Source organism: Lipophrys pholis (genome assembly GCF_963383615.2).
Source record: "Lipophrys pholis genome assembly, chromosome: 17".
Taxonomy (NCBI): Eukaryota; Metazoa; Chordata; class Actinopteri; order Blenniiformes; family Blenniidae; genus Lipophrys; species Lipophrys pholis.
The window spans coordinates 5,754,100-5,779,626 of NC_137643.1; the positions used below are offsets into that span (position 1 = coordinate 5,754,100).

Sequence of the window (25,527 nt, forward strand, 5' to 3'; positions counted from 1 at the left end):
TCTTAAGGTGAACAATTTCAAATGTATTATGATTCAAAAGAGTTTTTAAACAAGTCATTCATTTGTATATCTGCATCCATTCCCAGATTTTTTAGGTAACTTGTTATCAATCTTAAGGAAGTCATATTATGCTAAATTCCTTGTCTCATGGTTTTCCAATACTAATATGCGTCCCCATACCTGGGAATAACACTCCAGAAGTGAATAAAGTCTGTCATCTCGTTCCCTGGCTAGTTTCCTTTTTTTAAAAAGTGAAAACCAACATTTTCCATTGGGTGGTACACTGTGTTCATGCGGGCATCATGTTAACTTCTCAGTCGTATTTGTGCTGAAAGGTGTAACCACAGCTCACGGTTTCCCCGCTGGCTCCGCTCCGCTTGATCTGCCTCTGACACACCCTGAAGCACCGATTAACACGCAGCTCAAGTTTGACTGCAGCCACCATGACACCAACTATCCATCTCAATGTTTCCACAGTGATCACATTTTACAGGTCTGTCTGAGTGGAGAGAGCAGTACAGATTGAACATTTAGAGCAGCTGATAATTGTGTTTGCCATCCTTGTTTTTTTTTTTTGTTGTTTTTTTTGAGAGACATTGACGGCTCCTCTGTGCTGGTTTGAAACATTATCATGTTGTGTAAACTCCAATCTCTGGTTTAAGCCTGCGTCACTTTATCAGGGCAAAACCTTTACATTACATGCTAAACTACTGTATTTGTCCGATTATAAGGCAGGCTTTGCTTCCTAGAAAAAGATCTGAAAAAGTTAAGTAATCTTAAGCCTGATGTTTCAAGTGTAAACGCATCGTTTTGCGCATACACAGCTGCATTTTGAAAACAGCGTCCTTTAACACAGAACTGGCAGAAACACTGAAAACGATGTAGTTTTCATGTTGGGCCTCTAGTGGGTGCTGTTGTTTGGTTTTTTGTAATTACCTCACACACGCACAGAGAACAATACACTATAAACATGAGTAATGGGAGCACACTGACATTCGCATGGACATACGATGAAGTTGGATTATTATTACGGCGACTTTCGACTATAAAACTACCAAGTCCCAGGAGAATATGGACTGGGAGTCGTGACACTATTGAGGCAAACATTGTTGGTAAGAGATATCATAGAAAAGATATCAACATCATACACTTGATAGAGTTCCTAAAGAAGACAGGGTGATCTCCTTTAATTGATCTGGGACGCCGACCCCTGTAAGCCACTGATCTCTATGTACCTAACAATCAGTATTTACCAGATAAGTATAATAACGACTTCATTTAATGTAGCTGATTAGTTGGTGTGGGGTATTAGGAGTGTTTGGTTCCCATTATAGATTCAAATCGTGTTTCTCTGTAATCGTCGACAGAGGCTGTGTGATTTTGGCTGTTTAAAACGAAAGATGAACAATCATAGGTTGAAATCTTTCGTCGTATGTTGTGTAGTGAGAATATATCATGGACTGCTGCAGACAGCCTGAGATTCTTTTCTGAAAGTGTCATAAATTTCACGACCGTCTCACGACGCCGCAGAGTGTGACTGCTGCTATTCTCAGGTATTGAAGTAGGTTGTAGTGGTTGTTACCTACATCGTGCAGGTAATAAACTGGAAAGACTTTGCAGGGTTTGTCGAAGTCTATGTGTTACTGTGAGGATCCATATCTTTCTATATGTGTGTAAGTGTGTGTGTATTTGTGTGTGAACGAGCGTCCTGGCTGGGCGTCCAGAGCGGTCCTGGTAATGCTGAGACAGACGGTGAGCGGGTGGGTTTATTTTTGGGTCAGTGACAGTGTGTCAATGGCCGCAGATGCATCGGAAAGGAAGGCTCTGAGATACAAGCAGACGCTGGTCAGTGTCCCACTCCGTTTCTCCGTTTCTCTATTTCCTCTCTCTTCTTTTCACTCTCTTCATCTGTGTGTCCGTGCGTCAGCCTTCGTCTGTCATGTTTACGTCCTTCTGCCACGTGAATTTGCCTAAATCACTTGTGTCTCTGTTGCATGACGCACCTGTACGAGGACTGCAAACTACATGTGCATGGATGGTGTGTGTCTGAGTTCACGTGTGCATGTGTGTGTGCGTGTGTGTGTGTGTGTGTTTCTGACTAAACCCGTTACTGTCTGAGTGTGCGTGTGATAGATTTGTAGACATGGCGAAAAGTAATTAGCTGATGTTTAACAACAGGGTCACACACATGGCCATGCAACAGGTGCTTAGACACCGTGCACCTCCTTCACCCCTGATCTTGGCATGGCCACACACGTGCACGCTCGCGCGCACACACAGACTTTGACGCGGCACTCTCGCTGTTTCCTGCTTTCTCCGCCGGCCACCTGTTTGCTGCCCTCTCGACGCCTCGTCCTTAAGCCCCGGTTGGTCTTAACACATGCAGGAGTGACTTCTGTGACATGTGAATCGCCGATTGCTTACTCATTTGAATGTTTGTTTGCTTCCTGTCGTATGCGTCAGTGTGTGTTTGTCTGCTGTTCTGCACGACTGCTGTTGTACTTAAGCCTGAGTGTGGGAGCATGCACTTCATGAGGTACACCTATATGTGCAAAGGGTGTTGCCGAAGTAGTCGAACTTTGCTCAACCTGAAACTACAAACCTGAAAAAATGAGCATAAAACTAAATTAAAACCTCTGATCTGGATCAAAAAGTTACCATAGTCACCTTCCTGAAGGCAGAGAGTCGCTGTACCTTTATAAAGCGGCTGATGAGTGTACACGTGTGTGCAGGGTGACTGGCCATGTGTCTTTCAAAGAGTGGGAAACCTGATCATGTATTAGAAATGGTGCTAATCTTCTCCATTCATGCGGATGCTCTCTATCTTAAAGAGACAATGCAGCGGGGATGATGTGTACGAACATCTGGAAGAGTTTCAATGCGATTCTGATGCCACGTTAAATAGCTGCAGCTGACATTTATTAAAAATATTTATCTTCTTGATGTATTTATTAGTTGTTCATTAGAATATTTACAAATTCCAGTCTGTGTTTCCTGAAGCTGGATGTCCATATTTTGTCAACCAAATGATATGCAAGATATTATTTTCAATCACTAAATGAACCATAGCCTATTGATGTTTATGAAGTTGAAATCAGCAGGTTTCTTTTTGGGGTAAGCGATCCCAAACCATTGATTGAAAAATTTACAGTTGCAGTTTTAGTTTCCTTTAGGTTTATATATTAGTGAACATGATTATCATCATTATGATTTTTTTTTTTTTTTTATGTGAGAGAGCTCTGTATTGAGGCTGCATGGTGGTGCAGTGGGTGGCACTGCGGCCTCACAGTGAGAATATCCTGGATTCAATCTGGGCTTCAGCGTTCTTTCTTTGTGGAGTTTCTATGTTTTCTCTGGGTACTTTGGTTTCCTCCCACAGTCCAAAAACATTCATTTAGGCCTATTTTGTCACTCTGTATTGCTCGAAGGCATATATGTGTGACTGCAATCCCGAGCTGGATAACGTGGTATGAAAGATGGATGAAGAGACCGCCAAGACCCTAACCACTGACACATCTCATGTTCTAAAACAATTTGTATTTGTGGCATTTTCTAAATAAGTTTGTTCTCTGCTGCACAACAGAAATTCTCTATTCATAAATCTAACCTAAGCAAAAATAGTTTATTAGCAGAGTTTGTGTGGTCAGAATGAAATGCTTTCCTCCACGTATGTTATGATTGGTTGATTAATTCATTAATAATTTTACAAAAGTTTAATTGTTGAATCTCCTTCACAGATATGTGATATATGTGAACTTTTCTTTGCTTATTTGAATCTTCTAGTGTGTTATAATGACTATTATAATGTGTTATAATCCCGGCTGTGTGGTTTAATGAGTCAACCCTCTTTAATACTCATTTTACAACCTGTTGAAGTTGATTTTAGAGATGTTGGAAAAGAAAATGCTCAAACCCTGAAGCACTCTGCTTGCCGTGAATCATTCTGCAGTTTAGGTCTATTTCACAGTGTCCTCGGAGATAAAACATACAGCTGCATAGGCCGCTGAGTGTTAATTGGCTGGAATGTGAAGGCTGCTGAACACGGAGACCTATAGAATTTAATAGCTGCTGAAATGGTACGCTGATGACGAGACCTGTGAGGGAAAAGTCATCTAACCTGTGAGTGTACGCAGGCTGTGCTAACACTGCTGTTTACACTGTAACCCGTGAGGCCAAGATTAGAAACGCAACTGCTGCATCACTTTTCACATTTTTCTTTATTTCTTCTTTGAATTATAATTTTTTTTTTTTAAGCAATTCTAATATTAATTACTGCCTGACTTCTATAAAGACCGGCCCCGTGGCTGGGAGTCGACAGTCATGTAGAGAATGTATAGAGTTAAACCCTTCTCTATTTTAGAAGACCTTCATATGCATTAGGTTTGACTTCAATTGACGGCTTATAACGGCACGCAGTCGCATTCATCTGTACACATGTAGCCACAGAGGGCTTTTCAATGACATTGTTTCCACGGTATAGAAACAGTCAGACCGGCACTAAAAGAACTTCCTATCATCTGTTTGAGGACAGGAAATCCAGCTGTTGACTTTTTGTCATCCACCTGTCGTGCCAATTTTCAGTTGTAATGAGTGCAGCTACAAAACATGAGAAGCTACTGGCACTCCTGCTGGGTGCTAGTAAACGACTTTAAAATAGGAAGTAGACATGTTAAGATAAATCCTTTTTGAGTATGCATGTTCAGATTATATGCTTGTTGCGACCTGGCATGACATGAAAACGCGACTCACGACTCCCCGGAAACTCAAACAATGTGATGACTGTAAAACAAATGAAAGCTTGGCCAACCTTACGTTACCTGCTCCAACAGGAAGGCCTCACACTCGCTGAAGACAAACCAGGAACAATAATAGGCTGAGCTGTTATATCATCTTGCAGATCTGTTGAAAGGTGCGCTGCCTGCACACTTGTGTGTGTGACTTGTGATGAAAGCTTCCCTGGCTCAACTTACAGTTCAGTACAACAAAACAGTACTTGATCAATGATCCGGCAAGTGCTCACGATTGTAGTACCACAATACTTTAGTCACACGGCAGGCGAGGTGTTTTTTTTTAGAGATAGAAGGACAAAGAAAAGTGTGTACATTGTGTGAAATATATTCTTAAATGTGGTTGGTCATATCAACAAACAGTTGTTGGCAAATACATATCGCACTCCTTCATGTCATTTCTTTTCTTTCCAGCTGCTCAGAGGTCCAAAAGAGTTAATAGCATTGGTAGGCTAACTTTAGCATGTATTGTGTGGTGAGGTCAGGTGATCAGGAATTCTACACAGATGCAGAAATGGGTCTACATTAAAGATAATTTCTTATTAAGTTATTCTGAGCATGATATGAACTCGCCTACTTTATTTTTGTGTTCCAGCTACATGTGACCAAATGTTTTATGCCTCTGAAGATGTAAATAGTTTGATAAAAAGCCACTGTGATCATTAAGTTGTTAAGCAAATGGTGAACGAAGTCATCATCTTGTTAAAACTGCAATTATTTTTTTCACATTTCAGGTTAGTCATGTGTTGTTGAAGAAAGTATAAATAAATAGGAACTTAATGATGTATTAATACTGTGTTGCACTAAAACAAAGACAGAGGTTTAAAGTTCTAGTTATTTATATATTGTAATCCTATTATTTACTGGTACGGCCCCCTTGAGAACACATTGCGTCGTATGTGGCCTCTGAAGTAAAACTACTTTGACACCCATGTACTAGAACCTTGAGGTAAACTTCAGCTCTCATTGGCTCACTCTATACAGCTGTAAATCCGTCCACTCTTTTGAGAAGACTGTGATGACTGAGATAGACACTGATGTTGGACAAAGGAACCGGGTCTCAGAGTTGACGGGTTGAGTTCAGGGTTTTGTGTGACGGTGTTGTGCTCTGGTTCACAGTGATGCTCTCTGCAACCTCAATGCGTTCTCTGATCCCGACAGTATGATTAATTCTTTCACAGATGTCTTTAGACCCTGTGGAGCTTAAGTCATCATCATAAACCATTGCTGAACATCCACAGACTCGCTCAAATAAAAGTTTGGAAATTTAGCTTTTCAGAGAAGTTTTTACCGTTTTCTACTACCCGTCTCCTTGTGCTCAGGAGTGACCGCTACAAGCCAGAGTAAACGGCAACATTGGAGAAACGGAGGGCTATCATAAAACATTGAAATGCACCCTGATGGTGAGAGAGGTGTGGGAAGTGTAATGAGGAATATTGGATCACACTGGCCCTAAATTTAGCCCAGAGTAGTGTTTCAACAGCAAAGCGTGAGCGAGGGAAAGAAAGGAATAAGAGCACGGTGCAGTGAAGGAAGGGGGCAAAGGAGTTCAGGTGATTAGTGCCGGCTCGGGTTACATCAGTGCGGAGGGAAAACAGGAAAGAGGTAAAGTAGGGACAGCGTGGGATCTTTAGATTTCCTACATGGCAAACCCTGAGGTGCACTTTCCCTCAGCTGAGCCTGGCTGGCTCAGTCAGATTGTACAGTCGTTGGATAGCTTTTACACTTCTAATGCACCACTTTCAAAGTGACTAAAGATGTCTCTCAGCAGTAAATTTAATTGAAGAAAAAAAAAGAGTAACACTGATTCAAATGTAAGCTTTACCTCAGAAGTAGTATTTGTTGTAGCTGGGCGATATATAGAGACATGTACAATAAATATCAATAGATTCTGGCTCGTACTATATTAAAGTTAAAGATCCACATGGTAAAGTCAAAATAAAACAACTTGTCAGCCTGGTATCGATGCGTCAGGCGGCTGCAGTGATGTGGAGTTTAACGCCACAGCCGACCTGGGGATTGTTACTGACCATTTCATGACCATCTTCTCATGGCGAGTCCCAGCAGGATAACAAAGGGATTACATTGGTACCTCATGGTATCCAGGGACCTGCTTGCTTGCCTTATTCATGTCCCTAATCTGGAGACTGCTTGCAGAAAAACACAGTCATGAGGCCTTATTCCATATTCAAATGCTTTGTAAGTAATTTTTCTTTCACTGATTGAATTGATGGTTGCAGCTCAACCACGAAGCATCTCATTGAAACTCTCATAGGCAGTCATAAAAGAAGAGAAAGAAGACAGTCTGTGTCAGTTTTCAGTGGAATCTGCATTGTGAAGTTGACATTTGGCAATCTTAAGGTCATGGATTATGTCTGCTGGTTGTGGAAGACGTTTTTGTTTATTTACAAAACTGTGTGACGATGAAGCCCGTTAGTCTTAAAGTCCACAGCTCACAGTAAACTGTTGCTAACATCAGCGGAGCTTTGTGGTCCAGTTAACATAAACTACAGGAGCGGCGACACGTCTCTGCCTCCCATTGTTTTGGTTTGTGTTGTGTGCCGGCATTCAGTTACAGTACATTGTGTGCTCAAGTTTCACGAGCATTTACTAGCATACACACACACACACACACACACTCACAAACACACTCTCCATCTCCACACACGTGTCTGTCTACATTCATCAATCAATCAGCCCGTCTGTCCGTAAACCTGCTCAGAAGCTGCTGAAAGGTTAGCTCGCCGATATTCAACATGTCAACACCACACTTGACTTATTCCTGGACTGCTGTTCTCTGCTGCTGATTGAACAATGAGTATTTATGGTACAGTGCTGAACTGGTCGTGTGTCAGATGCATATAAATATCTTGTTTGTTTTTTATATATTTTCTGAGCAATATATGTACACAGAGTCGATCAGTGTGTCTCTGTTTGCCCTGTGATCCACAAATGAACATGCAAACTCCACTCAGAAAGGCCCTTTGAGCTATCAATACATAACACAGTTTTCATTATATCATCATCTGAGGACATCCATTGGTTGGGTTTATGATAATCGACATGTGTGAGAACAGGACAAAGCAAAGAAAAGAGGGCATCCTGCAGCGAATCTGTGCTGGTGAGTGAGCAAGGGAATTAATCTCTTCCCCAGATGTCCCTGGCAGTTTTCATGGAGTCTGTCCAGAGGCGATAAATCTAGAGGCAGAGCCCATGTTTCCGCTTCCATTAGAGCTGTTTGGGTCAACACGTGGTCCGGCTATTTTTACTCTGGGCCCTTCTCTGTCACACTGCCAATAGAATACTACCACACTCTCTCTGGCTCAGGAATTACCTGATGAATGAATTCTCAGCTTCTTACCCTTCTCGAAGTAACTGATTTGACGCACTGATTGATCGACAGCTCTATGGGGAGTACCAGGAACACCAAGGAGGGTCCGGCAGACGGGAGGCCACACGACTGCTGACAGAGAGACAAATCAAAAAACATGGCAACCACCACCGCGGCCACGGGAGGTCACGACACGGACATGGTCGCCGCAGCCACGGCCAGAATGGGTTCCACGGTCGCCATGGACACCAGCACAGCTACCACAGCCGGCACAGGGCCAGTCAACAGGCCGACATGGAGACGGAGGAGGAGGAGGAGGAGGAGGAGGAGCAGCCGGCCGAACCCGAGCTCACGTCTTCTATGAAGAAGAAGCGCTCCTACTCCAAGTGTAGAGGTGAGGACAGGAAGTAAACACAGGGTGGATGCTGTGGGTGCCGTGACTTGTTAGTCTTGGTGTCGAAGACAACTACAACTTGGGTCATTCCTTGAAAAATCAACAGAACTTTATTTTCAGATGAGCTTTGATTCACTCCACATTTAAAATAGTTATCTATGTTGCCAGTAGTTAATGGTAACGTTTACAACTTCCTGAAACAGAGAACTGAGAAACATGCTTCAACTGATGCTCAAAACATTACAACTCTACACTTTAAAATGTAATGTTTGAAGACTGTTATCAATACAGTTGTCACCAGAGTTGTATGTAACTATATGTGTAAGGTACAGCTCAGGTGCAATTTCATTAAAAAAAACAACAACAACAAAAATCATAACTTGGAGCCCAATATCTTTACACTGAAGTTGACGTCGAAAACCCAAGGATATTGAAATGTTAATATCATTATAGGAGTGTTATTTTAAAGATTGGGCTCCCAAACTTTTATATCCGGAGCAATTGTTTCAGATCCACATCTCTCACTGCTCCTGGACGTTGTGTTGGTGGTGTTTGGTTTGATCAGATTGCATAGCTCGGGTGCAGCGGTTTCTCGTGACCAGGCTCGGTGAGGACTGGATCTTCTTGGTCCTGCTGGGCATCACGATGGCTCTGGTCAGCTGGACCATGGACTACGCCAGTGCAAAGAGCCTGCAAGGTAATGCAACCTTTTTTTCTTTTTTTTTTCTGCTGTTCTTTTCTTTTAGTCTGTTTTCTCTCTTTACCTTTCATCCCTCGTTTTTGTCCCCCCTTTTCCTTCCTGTAATTCCTCCATTTCCAGCCTATAAATGGATTTACAGGGAGCTGAAGGGGAACATCCCCTTGCAGTACCTGGCCTGGGTTTCCTATCCTCTGGTCTTCATCCTTTTCTCCTCTGTCTTCTGTCACCTGGTTTCTCCTCAAGCTATTGGTCTGTACCAATGTGCCTTTGTCTGGTTGCATGTTGGAATGTTTATGGATATTCATTGGAGTTTAAGGGTTATTTTAAATGCAACAACTTGTCTGTGTTTACTTGTGTTTACCAGTAGTTGTCCCTTCTGTCCCAGGTTCTGGCATCCCAGAGTTAAAGACCATCCTGAGAGGTGTGGTGCTGAAGGAGTATTTGACACTAAAGGCTTTCGTGGCTAAAGTCATCGGCCTGACCGCAGCTCTCGGCAGCGGCATGCCTGTGGGTAAAGAGGTGGGTGAAATATTTGATCTCTTTGCCTTTGTCTAGCCCCTTCAGTTGTGCTGTTTCATGACGTTATGCAGTTGTTCTCTGCTCTGCACTCAGGGCCCGTTCGTTCACATCGCCAGCATCTGTGCGGCTGTTCTCAGCAGGTTCATGTCTTTCTTCTCAGGAGTTTATCAGGTAAGCTGAAGTCGGGAAACACTTGAGTTTTCTAAATCCAAGGCTATACTGTGTTAGGCCTTCCTCATTTATATGTCAAGTTTTTTCTTTCTGTTGTTTGAATGCTGCTTCCTCCTCCTCTCTGCATCAGTAGAATCCATACTGTTACACAGACATCCTGACAGTGGGCTGTGCTGTTGGGGTGGGCTGCTGCTTCGGGACTCCACTTGGAGGTACGCAGCCTTTTCTCTTCTCACTCATCTTCTACTGAATTGTTCATTCAGTGTATTACTCACAAGCTGCTCAGGAGTAGTTTTGGTCTATCTTTAATTTCAGAAGGTTTAAAACGGTGGAATCCAGAGAAATTAAATGTATTCCTGAACATTTTATTTATTTTCTGGTTTTAGTTTTGGCTTTTATATGCTACACCACCAAGGCACGTTGGTCAAAACTGGCCCGCAAGAGGCTCCAATCCGGCCTGCCAGACCACCAAGCAAATTGTGAAAATTTCAAAGAAAACACATTTCTGAAGAGTAGACAGTGATACTGCCATGAACGCTAGCGACCTCATTGCTCTAAACTTGCTCTAAAGCCATAATGCCAGGATGAGTTTGTAAATACATGCTTAATGCAACAGCTATAAGAGTTTTTTTTTAACATTTAACTATATTTTGTACAAATAAAATTGCCTTTATGTTGAAATTATTGAAATTAACCAGTAGTAATTGTTTAGTTGTGCAAAAATATAGACAATTGTATCAAGTACACACTGCGCCACAGCAAAGAAAAAAACATTAAAGTTTAAATTCAAAGATTATTATCGCACTTTTTCTTACGGGTTCTATGTGACACCCCTGTGCCACACCTCAAGTACTGCAGTAATTCAAGTGTGAATAAATCAGTTTCTGTGGGTGAGGTTCAGTAGACATGCCATCATGAGGAAGAATGTTGTCTCAACGCTGGTCTGAAAAACACTCAGCTACATTCTCCAGGGGCTGCAGGTCAGAGTTTCAATCACAGTGGATACATGGGAAGTTGACTGGATGGACGAAGTGTTTGAGGAAAAGGTCACAAGTAGAAGCGATCAGCTGCAGGTCCCCAAGCAAAAAAACATTTGAGAGGCTGGAAGAGGTTTCCAATGAGCGGACTGAGGCCGAGCCGGAACGTCAGGAGCCAGAACGTACCGATACGTCCAGGAAACGGACTACAGCCGTCCAGGGAATGGACTAGGAGGGTCACATTGATCGGGCCAAAGCACTGAACAGTGTCAGAAGAGAAGAAAAACCACCTTACTCATTGATCCAAGCTGCACAAAGAAGCTGAGTGTGTTTTCCATCCGTGCTTTCTACCCGTCCAAAGTGATGAAACATCTCTGACTGATAGAGTCGGGATTGACCTGAACTGCGCAGAAAATCTTTGGGCTGTTGTGAAGTGGAAGATGAGACCGCGGAGGCTTCATGAAGCTTCAGACGCTCCACTGGCCGACCTCAGCTTCATGGCAACACATGCAAATGGAGACCAAATGAACAGAAATAATTTCAGATTTTATGAAATATTGTGATATTTTAAGACAGATTTCTTTGATTTAATTTTATTTGTGAGCTAATAGCAGTCACAATTAGTGGCCTGATGTTAATGAGTGTAAATGGAATTAATCTAATTAAATAAGTATAACAATTGTAAAAGTTCATTGTTGTAATAAAATAACCTCTGCACTTGCAGGAAAAATTAGGATTTAGTTTAGATTTAATCTTTGCTGAGTTGAATTCACCTCCAGTGTTCCTGTTGGTACCCCCCCCCCCCCCTTTCTTCTTGGTTTTCTCACCTGCTTTTCTCCCTCCTTCAGGGGTGCTCTTCAGTATCGAGGTCACCTCCACCTACTTTGCGGTGAGAAACTACTGGAGAGGATACTTCGCCGCCACTTTTAGTGCCTTCATATTCAGAGTTTTGTCCGTGTTCAACAAAGATGCAGGTACGAGCAGGACAGGAACTGTAGTATTCTGCATGTACATCACGGTTGTGTTAGTTTCTGTTCCTGTGACATCAGCTGGAGGGCGCCCTCACACTGCTCTCTTCCTCCAGGTAGAGCGTCATGTTTTTATATCTACACTGATGTTTCACTACAGTCTGAGTCTGACCATGAATTCTTCCACTAGATGGTGTCGTCCTCCAAATTAAACAGGGTTGATGGGAAAACGTTTAGATTTTATTTAATTTATGCATCTTTCTTTCATTCTGATTGGATTGCAGTGAAATATTCTTTTTGTACTCTTTTTTTTTTTTTGTTTTGCTTTATTTTATCAGATTTTTCTTCTTGTAACTTTGTTTAGGAAAAAACCCTTTTGTTTTAGTCTTTGATAATTTTTTTAATGCACAAATTACAAAAGAAACAATCAAATTTGTTGTGGACAGTAAATATTTCTGCTCTTTTAACTCAGATCTTAAACCCTGTCCTTTGAATACAACAACGGTAAATTATATATTGTGCCCCATTCAGTGCATAATAATAATAATAATAACCTATTATTGTTATCGTTTGGCTTTTGTGACCATTCAGAACCCAAACAGTTAATCCTTCTAGAAAATACTCAACAGATTCATATAAAATATTAATATTTTTACTGGTAACTAATTCCTGTTTCTAATCGGTAGTGTTTTTTTTTGTTTTTTTTACAAACTTAAAAACCTCACAGTAACTGACTTACAGAAAATCAAATCAGTTTACATTCAGAATATTATGAGGGTGTAAAAGTCAGCACGGTGTCTTTTCTGTGTCTTCCAGTCACCATCACAGCTCTCTTCAGGACAAACTTTCGCATGGACTTTCCGTTCGACCTCCAGGAGCTGCCGGCGTTCGCCATCATTGGGTGAGCAGATTTGCACACCGACCGCCAGGGCAAACACTCATGTCCCAGACTTTAAGATTATGTGTGACATGCTTTGGTTCTTCATCATGTCTCTGGGTAGGCCATTTTGTGGCTCATGTTATTATGATCAAAAACACATCCAATGTGTATTTGTCCTGTGCAGGATCTCCTGTGGGTTTCTGGGGGCGTTCTTCGTCTATCTCAACAGACAGGTGGTTCTCTTCATGAGGCGACCCAATGCCATGACCCGCTTCCTAATAAACCAGTGAGTCTCTGCGTGCTCCAGCTTTAAAACTCGTCTCCAATTACATTATTTAGTGATTTCCTTAATGCCTTGCTATGCTTCAGGAGTTTCTCTATGCATGGAGGGTGATGCATGAGTTCTTTTTGGACGTCTGACTCGTCCTGTTCTCTACTCTCTCCCAGCCGGCTGGTTTTTCCTGCTGTGGTAACGCTGGTCATCGCCACCCTGACCTTCCCACCGGGGTTCGGGCAGTTCATGGCCGGAGAGGTCAGAGTTTTCTTCTTGACTTCTTGACTCACAGTGTCTCAACACAGCAGGATTGTGTGCATGGAAATCTATTTGTATCTGCTGACAGACACAGACAATTTACGTTGTTTTAAAAATGAGTAATAGACTCATTATTTGGATAAACCCACAGACTTCTGGGTCTTTTACTTTTTCCATTGGTGTGAGATGTCATCTAACATCATTTTCGCACCGAAACCGTCCCATTAAGCCAATCTCTAATATATCTATTACGCAATAGCTCTACAGTGGAATTGGACCTTTTCTCCATTCCTGGAGGGTTTTCATTGCAGTCGGTTCAACAGCGTCTACACAGGGTGGATTTAGATGCAAAGATCAGGGTCGGTCGGCTGTGTTTTAGAAAACCTCAGGCTGGAATCACTTTTGTCACTTCGATAAATATTGCTTTCATATCTTCAAATGTAGTTTACGTTGTGGCTTAATGCTTTAGAAAACTGTGAAATTAAATGCCAGCACTAAGAGTCAGAGCCGAGCAGCAGCCACGCAGCAATGACTCGGCACAAAAGCTATTGTGCTCCATCTTTTTATTTATATTTTTAAAAAATGTATTTTTTGCTGATGTACTTTTTAACCATGCAGCACATGACTTGACACTTTTCCCGCTAAGAGAACAATTTAACAAAAAATAATAATATTTCAGCATAGTACCTTCCCTTGCCTTAACTTACACCATAATTGATGTATTGAAATTAAGAAACTGTCAAATTGACACTCGCTTCGGGCACCGGTGAGGAAACAGCTGGAACGTTTGACGTATTAGTGCATAACAGTGAATCCAAGTTTGTAAGAAGCTAAAAATGGCTCATGTTTAAACATGTGGAAACATGTTTGCCTGGAGCCAGGTTTCATTCAGGGCCTGACAAAGTGGGCCAGAAGGTTATAAAAAGCAGGATGCCACAGTGTTTTTAATAATTGGATTAACATTCAGGTTATCAGCTGTCTGCCCTGTTGTTAATGTGTGAACTAAAAAAAAACAAAAAATCCTGCATTTATATATAGAATATTTGGTTGATGTGCATCTGTGTCCTCATGTTGGTGGCAGATGTTTCTGCATGAGTGAAAGGAGCATTTCTTGCCGCCGTCTGCACAAAGGGAGTTTCAAGGTGAAAGCTGCGCTCACACACAGCTACGTACCTGCTGATCATGTGCTTCACACACACTCAGAATAGCCCACTTAGTGCGAACCAGGTGTGTTGCTTTACATGTGTTCCCGTGCATATGCCAGCCAATAACACCTTCGACATGCGCGACGCGCTCATCGTGTAAACGTCTCGCACCTCTTTAACAGGCCGCGGAGTGAGTCTGGATCCGAGAGCGATCTGGGTCATGATAGGGAACGCGTGTGATTAGTCGGCTGGAGGATCAAACGTCCCAAGGTGCAAGTTTTCTTATGAAGGAAAAATAATCCACCTCTCATCTGAGAAGGCATCAGTTCACTGAGACATGAGGTGATCTGAATTTAAATCATTTCACTTTAGAAAGTCACCAACCTCAGCAGAAAATTGACTCTCTGTGTATGTCCCCCAGAGAGACTGTGTATTTATAGCTTTTGAGGGGTGAAATCTTTCGAATCCGACCCGATAGCTCACTGTGGAGTGACATTAAAAGCGGCAAAAGACGAGATTAAATGCTACAAGGGTTGTGAACCAGACATGAACCCACAACTTCAAAAAGGAAGAGGAAAGCCAATTATGCCCGGCCCTGCCGAAGCGTCTCATCGAGCAGATCCTCAGCCGCCGCTCTCACAGTGGGATTTCAACCCACAACTCAAGTAAAAAAAAAATTCTTTTTTAAATCTGAGTGATGCTGGTGTTGTTTTTCTCCTGTGGCGGGGTTTTGCAGATGTGGGAGGAAAAACAGTGATTTGCTCCTCTTTGCAAATTCTAGAGGCTCCTATGCAAATGTGGAGCCAAATGGTTGAAGTGAATTAGTCATTGGTGAGTCAGCTGAATGAGTCATTGGCCAAGGCCACCGGTCCCCTCTGCTTTCAGCTTTCTGCTTGATTTCCTGCCTCTTTATCCCACTTGAATTTCTTCCTCTCCCTTTTTTTTTTTTTTTTTTTCACTCTTTCCTCTTCCCTTTCTTTCTCTTATGTTTCCTCCCATCATTAATCTTGTGCCTGTCTTGATTCTTCTTCTTCTATCGCCCGTCTTTTCTCCCTCTCTTCATTTTCTCTTTGGCTTCAACTCGTCACATTTCATAACTCCTCCTGCATCCATCCTTTTTTCTGCCCTTACTTTTCCAGCTCTTCCTCTCTCCACTCGGACTCCTCCTCAACATCCCGTCTGTTTCCCCATCACATTTTTTTTCTCTTTAACTTCTCTCTATTAATTCTCCGACACTCCCCACTGCAACTTTAAAAAAATGTCCATACCTCCATTCTGAGTGTTAATCTACGGTGGCCCGAAAGGGAGCAGTAAGTTGCAGCAGATGCTGAGGAATCCTCTGCTAAAAAAAATAGCTCGGTGATGCTTCTTGCCACCAATCTGTTCCTCAAAGTGAAAGGATCTTACAAAAGTCGACACACACAGTATTATATGTTTCTCACCTTAATTCCAATGCTCAATGTCGCCTGAGAGTGTACTATACAAATAGTTTTCTTCTTTTTCTTCTTTGTAGATAAAACTACATGTTCATAAAACTGGCTGACAAGCAGTTTGAGTGTTTCACCATCACACACCAGTCCAGCCACCGTACTAATTAAATCTTATCTTATTTAAACAGAGTGAGCAGTCAAGCAGTCATAATGCAAGCCTGCAGATTTCATGTTTTGCAGTTTTTTTTCCACTGCCAGACCTGTAACATATTAATATTTATGTTTCTCCCTTTTCTATTTATACCTCCCGGCTCTCTCCAGCTGATGCCCAGAGAGTGCATCAGCTCGCTGTTTGACAACTTCACGTGGACAAAGATATCAGCTTCTCCTCCTCCGGTCGGTCTGGGCCGCTCGGCCGCCTGGCTGCACCCCGATGTCAGCGTCTTCATCATCCTGCTGCTCTTCCTAGTCATGAAGGTGTGTGTGTGTGTGTGTGCGCACGTGTGTGTGTGTTTGTGTGTGGCTGACGTCAGCATTTTCGTCATCATCCTCCTCTTCATCGAGGACATTTGTTGCAGGTCACTCATGTTGTGTGTTGGTGATAGGGACATCTGTGTGTGTGTGTGTGTGTGTGTGTGTGTGTGTGTGTGTGTGTGTGTGTGTGTGTGTGTGTGTGTGTGTGTGTGTGTGTGTGTGTGTGTGTGTGTGTGTGTGTGTGTGTGTGTGTGTGTGTGTGTGTGTGTGTGTGTGTGTGTGTGTGTGTGTGTGTGTGTGTGTGTGTGTGTGTGTGTGTGTGTGTGTGTGTGTGTGTGTGTTCCCTTCTCTTCCTGTCCAAGGTCGACAGTACTGGCGAGCTGCCAGCAGTCCAAGCTTTCTTACACTTTCTTTAAAACACACACTCTGCGTTATTTGTTTTTCCCCACTTATTCATACAATGCATTCTCTCTGCACTCACAACTATCATTTCTTAGCTCATATGCTGATGTTAACCTGTGACCTTATCCATTTATCCATTTAGCATTAAGAACAGGTCAAAGCTTGTGCGGCTCTACCCAATCTTCTTCAAATGTGTTCTCTCGTCCTTTTGGTTATGTAGATATTATGAGACCAGTCATGTTTCTGAAGCAAGATTAGGTGCAAGAGCGACTGTAAATCAGAAAACTGCTTCATGAATCTCTTTATGAAACAATTTAAATATTTCCACAGGCTGCATACAGGCGGACACTCGTGTCAGTGTTATGTCTCCCCGAAGCAAATACACTTCACAATTTAAAGTGAAGCGCACGCGTACACTGATTAAATTCAGAAGCAGTTTGAAGAGGCCAGGCAGTGTAGCAGTTAAAAAGTTGTGTTGAGACATGAGAAACAATCCTGAAAATCACAAATCTGCAACCACAATCAGCTGATTCTCTGTGATGAGAACTTTTTCTCAAAGCATTATGAGCTAATGATGATAAATACATGGTGTCACTACAGTCTGTTCAAAGATCTAAAGGTTTATTGTCTGAGGCCAAAGTGCAGGTTAAATAGTGGCTTCATTAACATGCAGACAGTGTCCAAGCAGAGGACAGAACTCCGATAGAATGAGACCACAGATGAAGAGAAATGACTCAATAAATCTAAACAGAGAAAAACAGATACAGAGTTTTGACACCAGCAGTTGGCACACACGTCTGCTCAGGACTCCTCAGGTAACACATATGACCCCCTTGTGCATCTTTTTAATAAACCTTGGCTTTGAATAGTAGAGCCATGCAGATCTGCAATTATCACACATTGTCACAAGTCCAGTCAGCAAATTTCAACAGTTGGTTGGTAGGGAGATTAACAGAATAATTCCAATGATTTCTATCAAAAAAGAAATAAATAAAAATGTCAGTCTAACAGATGATCGGACGGAGTGACTTAGTTTCGGTGAGATCCGGATCGTATTCTCGCCAGGCGGAGGTACAGTATGTGCTCTCTGAGGTTTGGAGACGGTGCAGTCAGACATAAAATGCTTTCTTGAGCACCAAGCTGTTGCTGCCTCCAGTTTGCGGAAAATCTGTTGCTTCACAACGAGTGTGAAAATGCATTACTCCCTCATTAGAAATACAAAAAAAGTCACACAGAAGTCACATGCCAATGTGATTTAACTGTTCATTTGTTGAGCATAACTAGGTTGTTGCAGGTTTCCCGCTGTAGGCGAAGTGCATCTCATAATGGACAATTTAAATAAAATCTGAATATTTTAAATTAGTCACGTAATTGATTACATTTCGAACCACCATGATTTCATTCACACTTGATCTAGTTTCCAAATTTACAAAATAACTCAACCAAATGCTCCCATTTCTTGTGGAACAGCCACACAATCCATTTCTTGTTGTTTAGTTTTTTTTGGAGTGCCCTTTAGTCTGCTTTTATGCAGTGTGTAAAGTCAAATTAGGCAGAAACGCTGCACAGATAATCTAGTCAAGAGGATATTACAACTTGTCACTCAGCATCACACACTGCTCTGGTTTAGTCACGGCGACTCACAGTCGAGCAGCGCGGCTCCCCGCGTTGAAAACGTAACTCAGCCAAAACTGAGAGCAGCTGGTTGGTGAAACTCGTCTCTCAGCACGCTCACACAGTTTTGTTCTGTTTTGTTTTTTTTTCCCACTGATTTGCTGTGACCTTCTGCTGCCGTCAGACTTTCTCCATCACAGTCACACACCTTCTGGTTCTGCCGCTCTCAGAGGTGTTTATGCTTCTTGGTTTTATTGTTCCCTTCTCAGCACCTTTGTCATACACCTGGTCACACTCCCCTCTTTCGATCCACATAAACCAGTCTGTCTGAGTATAAAATCACTAAACACTGGGGAATCACAGGAAAAAAAGAAAATGTATCTGAGTAAGAACTGCTTCTTAACATAAGTGACGACGGAGGTTTTTCCACTTTGAGCTTAGTCAGGAGTTGGCAAACTTTTTGATCAATTTAGATATTTTGTCTTTTTTTGAGAAAAGGAAAAAAAGGCTCCAACATTATTTATTTGATAAATAGTTTTACCATAAAACCCAAAACTCCAGTTTATTTGAGCAGGGCCTGACTGTACACCGCCGTACCTGAAGCTACAACAAGCTATGCTGGAAGTCAGCGACCGTCATGCTGATGCTCAGTGGCCGTCTTACCGGAAGTCAGCAGCCTAAATGTTGGAAATTAGACACACTGTCATGTGGAGATAATCATTCTGCAAGTCATAGACTGTCATGCTGTAAGTCAGCGGCAGCTATCACAATCCAAGATATTTCATTAAATAAAATTTTTTATTCTATATGCCAGAATTCAATGACTTTCCTGCTGGTAGTCGGCGGCCGTAATGGCAGAAGTCGGCAACTGCTATCAAGGCAGTAAATGACTGTTAGTGGAATAACTGTTATGTAAGGAATTGTCCAACATCAGACCAGGAGTCATGACTGTTATACGGGAAATCATCAACATTTGTGCCTGAATTTATGCTTGACTTTTGGGACTGTCATGACATTGATGTCTCAAGCGAGCGACTGTCACAGGCCAGAAGTCAGTGATCGTCATGCTCCAAGTCACGACCGTCAAGATGAAAGGCTTTTTAATGTTTGTTTTATTTTCTTGATTATAATACCCTAGCTCAAGAGGGCTTTAATAAAATGTTAATGCTAATGACAACAAAGCAACGTCTGATAGTGGATGATTGGTTTATGTGCCAGTAGAAATGAGACCATACCATGTAGGGTATTGATGGCCTGTAGTTGTCAATGTGTCTCTGTGGTTTTGATCCAGCACCTGCAACCTGACTGATATAATGCAGGTGTAAAAAAACAAAAAAAAAATGGTAGGAGAGTTAACCTCTCTGCTTCCTTGGACTACAACTGTTGACACGTTTCTACTCTGTCTCCATATTCACGTAGTCACTGCAATGTTAATTCCCCTCTCTGGATTTGTGACACAAGAGCTGCTTAGTTTGAGACTTTCCTTTGTGAGTTGTTTGAGGATTCAAAGAGCGAAGAAGACGGATTGCAGTCCTCTCTGTCACCGGGATGGTGGGGGCCTCCCCCTGTGAGAGACGTGCTAATAAGTTCTTATCTTGTTCCACAATAATTAAGTTCTCAAATCATGATGACAAACTGTGTGTACTCTCCTAATCTGGACCGGAAAAATGGTAATGTAGTGCTTCTTCGCGAGTCCTTTCAAATAACAATGAGGGGGCCCAGCATGTGGTGTCTTTGCGGGGATTCTGGACACACACACACACACACAAACAGAGTTTAATCCACCCTCGCCAAAAATCCAGAGCTCGTCTGAAGGTAATCATTACAGTTGATGAGCTCTCTGCAGCCGAGAACAAAGCGTATCATTAGGGGAGCTATTTCGAAGTTACATTCTGATGAATGCAGAACGTGTTTGGACACAAACAGTTTAAGTGATATCTGAAGAGTGACTTTAATTTTAGTGCACTCAGTGCTACGTTGTGGCACATTCAGCCCAGTACAGGGGGAGCGGCTGCTAATTAAGTGCCTTGCTCAAGGACAGCCAAGGGTGATTGGATCTCCTCCTCTCACCACACGGCACACATTTTCTCCTTCTGTAACTCAAGTTGTGTCTAATCATGGGAGGATTTCTGTTTTCTTGTACTGTAATACAAACAGGACGAGAGCTCAAAGGGCACAGGGACCGTACATCACTCCTGTTGCTATGCAACACAGCGTCATGGCAGCCATCTAATTAGTATTTGGTGTGTAACCTGCAGCAACAAATGTTTTCTTTATGAGAAATGAAAATGGAAAAGAGAAAAAAAAATCAAGGTTATTCTTTTTATCTCGACTGGGGGGCAATGGTGACACTGATAATTGACATTCAGAATTTAAATTTGGAATATACAAACACCACAAAAAATTCACAAAACACATCATCAAAAGAGAGCCACTCAGTGCCCGTGTTCCAGTGGCCTGCAACGGCATCGTTTTGTTTCGTTTTTCTGCACAGATTGCACTGTGTGGTCTACAATGTAAATTTCGGCCTGCGACTATTGTGATCCAAGTATTCAGTCCAAACTCAAAACATTCATGTATTCAAAAGACATTTTGCTAGTATTCAGAGTTGCTTTCATTTAATGTGAGCACCTCACCACCGCACATTTTCTTTGCTTTGTAATTCAGGTAATGGCTCTGTCACATAGTTTGTACATAGCCTATTGCAGCATTGGTTTGCAGCTGGTTTAGGCCTGTTTTTGGCCATTTTGATGTTTTTAGATGTGTATTATCCAATTTTGTAAGTTGTTAATGTACTGTCTGGAATGTTGCTGCTGTTTATTAATTTTCATAAAGAGAATTTATGCATTTTTGTTTCACTTTGCTTCTGCACAGGATACATTTATAGACTATTTGTGTTGCACAGTGTTGGTTGCGTGGTAACATGCCATGACTATAAAGGCATTCAGGAGTTTTATACATTGCACACATATTGACCATCTGTTCACACTTTACAAAAAGGCCATGTGAGCACCACAATGCTGCCACCAACCTCTAGAAAACCAAAAGTGCTCATTGAGAGTTAACTGTGGCTTACAAGTTGGTGCTTTGAGCCTCTTCAAAGGTGGATCTCATCACCGATTAAAGCTTGAGAAAATGCAATTATAGCTTTATTCGCAGTGTTTCATCTTTCCTCCTCTTCTTCCTGCAGTTTTGGATGTCTGCAGTCGCCACCACGATGCCAATACCATCCGGAGCCTTCATGCCGGTCTTCATACTGGGTAAGCAAACAACTCAAACCTTAATTTCTTACGATCCAGTTAGGACCTCATTAGAATTGGCTAAATTATCATCTTTCTAACTCGATCATCAAGTAGTATTTGTTTAATTACTGAAAGAAACACTGGTTACTGGTGACTACAGGAGTTGGGAAGAGTCAACTTTGACTCAACTTAGAAAGTATTAAAGCAGACACAGAGTAGAAATGAAGTCGGGTCCAAACCCCCCCAAACAAAGAAACAGAAGTGCACTTGAGGCTAAATGAAGGAGGTACTGAGGCAGCAGTGGGACCAGTAAACACCAAGTCAAACTAAAATAACCAAGCTCCAGCACCTGAATGTGCATGGAGGGAAACCTGCTTGGAGAGAAAAGCCTCTCCACAGGGATTTCTCTCTCTGCGCTCTTCTTCTGACGTACACTCTCTGGCCTTATTATACCCTTTTCCTTTTACCAGAGTCCTGATTTAACTGTTGTTACAGGATCGTAACACTGTGCAGCAGTCGCAGGGAGGAAAGACATCAAGCTGAGAGAACTGAAGCTACTTGCCAGGAACATATTGGTTGTGATCATCAAGACTATTCGTTGAAAACTAACATGTTTGATGAGAATATTAATAATACCTGTTTTATAGTGCACTCTCAAATCTCATCGTGCTACAGGTAGATCAAAATTAAAAACTCTGGAACATAATGATTTTGAAATCCTGCTTTTAAAGACCTGTTATGCCCGTGGATCATCTCGGTGAATTGATGCAATTTGTCCAGCCTGGTGCAGGAAGCAAGCAGGTTTAAAGTTGGAAGAGAATGGAGTGAATGAATCTTAGTTTTTATTTGCCAACAAAAAGTAAAACAAAGCAGTAACACAAACATGTTGAATTGTTTTCCACATATTTAAGACGTATGTTCTTCTCCAATACATCCACTCGCTGCTTTATTTTTCCACAAGTTTCGAGCTTCATTGCTTTTCCTATTTGAATATTCGTGGTTATTCAAATCAGCGTGTAAGGAATCAGTTTTCATGTGTAACAATGTGCAGTTCTTTGCTTGTTTTTGTTTTGTTAAGCACTCATAGTGTGACCTTTAGTGCTTCTTCAGTTTAAAATATTCATTGTTAGCAGCTTCAAATGAATACATTCAGTTCTAGATATATTATGCTTGTGCACGAGTTTCTTTCTTGAAATGAAAATGTGGCCTTTGCTCAGTCACACAATGAACAAATCTTTTCCATACAAACCTTCAAATTAGACCAGGAAGCCACAAGAGATTCTTGACAAAACAGCCGCGCAGGTGCAGATTCAAGTGTTTTTCTTTTTTTGTTCTCTCACATTTCCTGGCTTAATCAACTGATTATGTTGTGTAGGATATTTACAATTCAGTTCATAGATGTAGAAAAGAGAACTACTCCACGCGACGTTAGATCCAGAAACTACACAAACAAGATTTTAACCAAGAAGAAATACAATAAATGCGTTGAATCAGCGTTTTGTCCTTTATTCGCTCTTGTATTTTTACACAGTTGTGTGACTGTGATCTCCATAGTTACGGTGAATCCTCATGGGATGTTTTGATTTTCTGATTTTCAGATTTTCAGCCTGCTTCTCTGTTTGCAGGAGCTGCGTTTGGCAGGCTGGTCGGGGAGATCATGGCGACTCTGTTTCCTCACGGGATCGTGTTCGATGGTATCCTCTATCGCATCATCCCTGGAGGGTACGCAGTCATTGGTTAGTCTCTTGTTCCTCCTCGAAGCCATTCTCTCTGACAACCGTTTCTCACCTTTCCCTCTCTTCGTGCGACGACTAACCCTGAGGAGGGCTGGGTTAACATGCAGGGTAGTAGTGCAATCACAGCACAGTGAGATTCTACATTTGTATTGGGTCAAATCATCCAGCAATTCCCCAAAGTCAAACTGTTAAAGCTGTTCAATATCCTTCTTTTCACCCCTTGTCCTCCTTCTCATCCTCCTCTTCCTCCACCTTCACTCTCATCTTTGCGCCATTATCTTGTCAGGAGTGGTCAAGCCTCCTCGTCCTTTTCTGTTGTCACTTCTCTGGTCCTCCTTCTGTCAACCCCCACTGCTCCGCACTTGTCAGTCATAGCCGGAGTTGTCCTCCCCACCTAATCTTCCACACCTCCCTCCCTCCGTCAGCCTCTTTGTCGTCCTCTCTCTCTCTCTCTCTCTCCTTCTTCCTCCCATCAGGACATGTGGCAGTGAAGTGTCACTGTGGGTTTCCTCTGCTGTCCTCACCTCAGCCGCTGACCCAGAAACGTGGCATTCCTTCAATCCCCCCTCCTGTCACCCTACGAAGCTCCGCTTTCCCTTTTCTACCTTCATCCCTCTGTCTTCACTCATAATCCTTTCCCTTTTCATCTCCCCTCTCTGATCCCCTTTTCTCACCCAGTGTTTTTATTCTGACCTTCGAAAGCTGCTCTTCATTCTTTACGTTACTTGTCATTCATCTGAGGCAATTCTTTTATCATTTTCTCACTTCTGCTTTTATTTCTTGTTTGTTTTTGATCCTCACTGTCTTTTTGTACTCCGCTCAGGTTCATTTATATATCCCCAGTCACAACATCTAAATCTATTTAGTCTTTTCATAAAACAAAGACAAAACCCAAATCATTCGACCCAGCATATGCCTCTCCCAGAGGCCTAAACCCAAAGCAGCAGAACTAAGAAAATAGTCCAACCTGAGTCATTCTGAACAATAATTTATCAAATATTTTGTTGGCCTGCTTCCAAAAGTCAACAGTGTGATTGTCTTTTTTTGTCACTCTACTTTTACTCTTTCTTTTAATTCCTTTCCTTCCCTCTGTCTGTTCTGTCGTTTTTCCCCCTCTCCTCACCCGTCTGTTTCTTCTTCCCGTCATTTTTCCGTTCCATTTCCCCGGCAGGGGCGGCGGCGTTGACCGGAGCCGTGACTCACACGGTGTCCACGGCGGTGATCTGCTTTGAGCTTACGGGTCAGATCTCCCACATCCTGCCTATGATGGTGGCTGTGATCCTGGCCAACATGGTGGCCCAGGGCCTGCAGCCCTCCCTGTACGACTCCATCATCCAGGTCAAGAAGCTCCCGTACCTGCCGGAGCTCGGGTTCGGACACATGAGGTTTGTGTTGGTTTTACATATCGGGGAAAATGTCAGACCATCCATCCATTCTTTGATTCAGCTTTAGGTAAATCAGGGTTGCAATGTGCTGGAGCCAATACCAGGCAAGGCAGACCCAGGACAAGAAACCAAAGACATTCACTCGTCATAGCCACATTCAATTTAAAGTCACTCATTGGCCTCAAATACAGATTTTTTTTTACAGCTTTTCAAAAGTGTGATTTTTTTAATTTATTTTTTTCCTCAATGAGTGATTCTTTGTGTTCAAAAAGCCTTTTCACTCTGCTCCCCTGCGTCTGTGTCCCACAGCCAATACAACATATTTGTGGGGGACATTATGGTGAGGAAAGTGAAGTTCATATGCTCGCAGTCCACGTACAGAGAGGTCAAACACCTGCTGGACTCGTACTCGCTCAAATCAATCCCGCTGGTCGACTCCAAAGGTAAAAGTCACAACTATAATCTGTCGTCAAAGAAAATTGGATTGAAAAGGGAGGAGAGGAAAACATAAAAGTGAATATGAGTGTTTGATGGAGTGCTCGTGGGAATTTGTCGATTTCAGTCGATTGGAAACAGACTGAAGACATTTTTCCTCCCGTTTTCAGACTCGATGATCCTGTTGGGCAGCATCGACAGGGTGGAGCTGCTGGCCCTCTGTGACTGGTGGCTGTCTCCTGAAAGAAGGTTCCTGATGCAGGTGACACAGTGGTCCCTCTTTAAACACATTTTTAGCCATTGTAGCTATTTTAGAAAATATATTTTTCCTCCTTTTTGACATGGATTATAGCTATTTTATGCATCTTGGCTATTAGCTCCTTTAGCTATTTAAATTGTAGCTGC

The 25,527-nt window shown here is 42.3% G+C and overlaps 1 protein-coding gene across 1 annotated transcript in view; it reads left to right on the top strand.

Moving 5' to 3' along the window:
- Positions 1-1,794: 1,794 nt before the first annotated feature.
- Positions 1,795-25,527, top strand: part of LOC308122747 (chloride channel protein 1-like) — a gene marked incomplete at both ends in the record, with an annotated part of 34,168 nt that continues 10,435 nt past the window's right edge. Inside the window, 17 exons of the mRNA XM_080484795.1 lie at positions 1,795-1,845; positions 8,191-8,512; positions 9,078-9,209; positions 9,333-9,461; positions 9,598-9,731; positions 9,825-9,902; positions 10,036-10,114; positions 11,728-11,853; positions 12,664-12,748; positions 12,912-13,013; positions 13,175-13,259; positions 16,156-16,311; positions 21,515-21,584; positions 23,192-23,302; positions 24,474-24,687; positions 24,997-25,130; positions 25,293-25,384. Of these exons, the coding sequence (XP_080340921.1) occupies positions 1,795-1,845; positions 8,191-8,512; positions 9,078-9,209; positions 9,333-9,461; positions 9,598-9,731; positions 9,825-9,902; positions 10,036-10,114; positions 11,728-11,853; positions 12,664-12,748; positions 12,912-13,013; positions 13,175-13,259; positions 16,156-16,311; positions 21,515-21,584; positions 23,192-23,302; positions 24,474-24,687; positions 24,997-25,130; positions 25,293-25,384 (2,100 nt within the window). The remainder of the gene's footprint in view (positions 1,846-8,190; positions 8,513-9,077; positions 9,210-9,332; positions 9,462-9,597; positions 9,732-9,824; positions 9,903-10,035; positions 10,115-11,727; positions 11,854-12,663; positions 12,749-12,911; positions 13,014-13,174; positions 13,260-16,155; positions 16,312-21,514; positions 21,585-23,191; positions 23,303-24,473; positions 24,688-24,996; positions 25,131-25,292; positions 25,385-25,527) is intronic.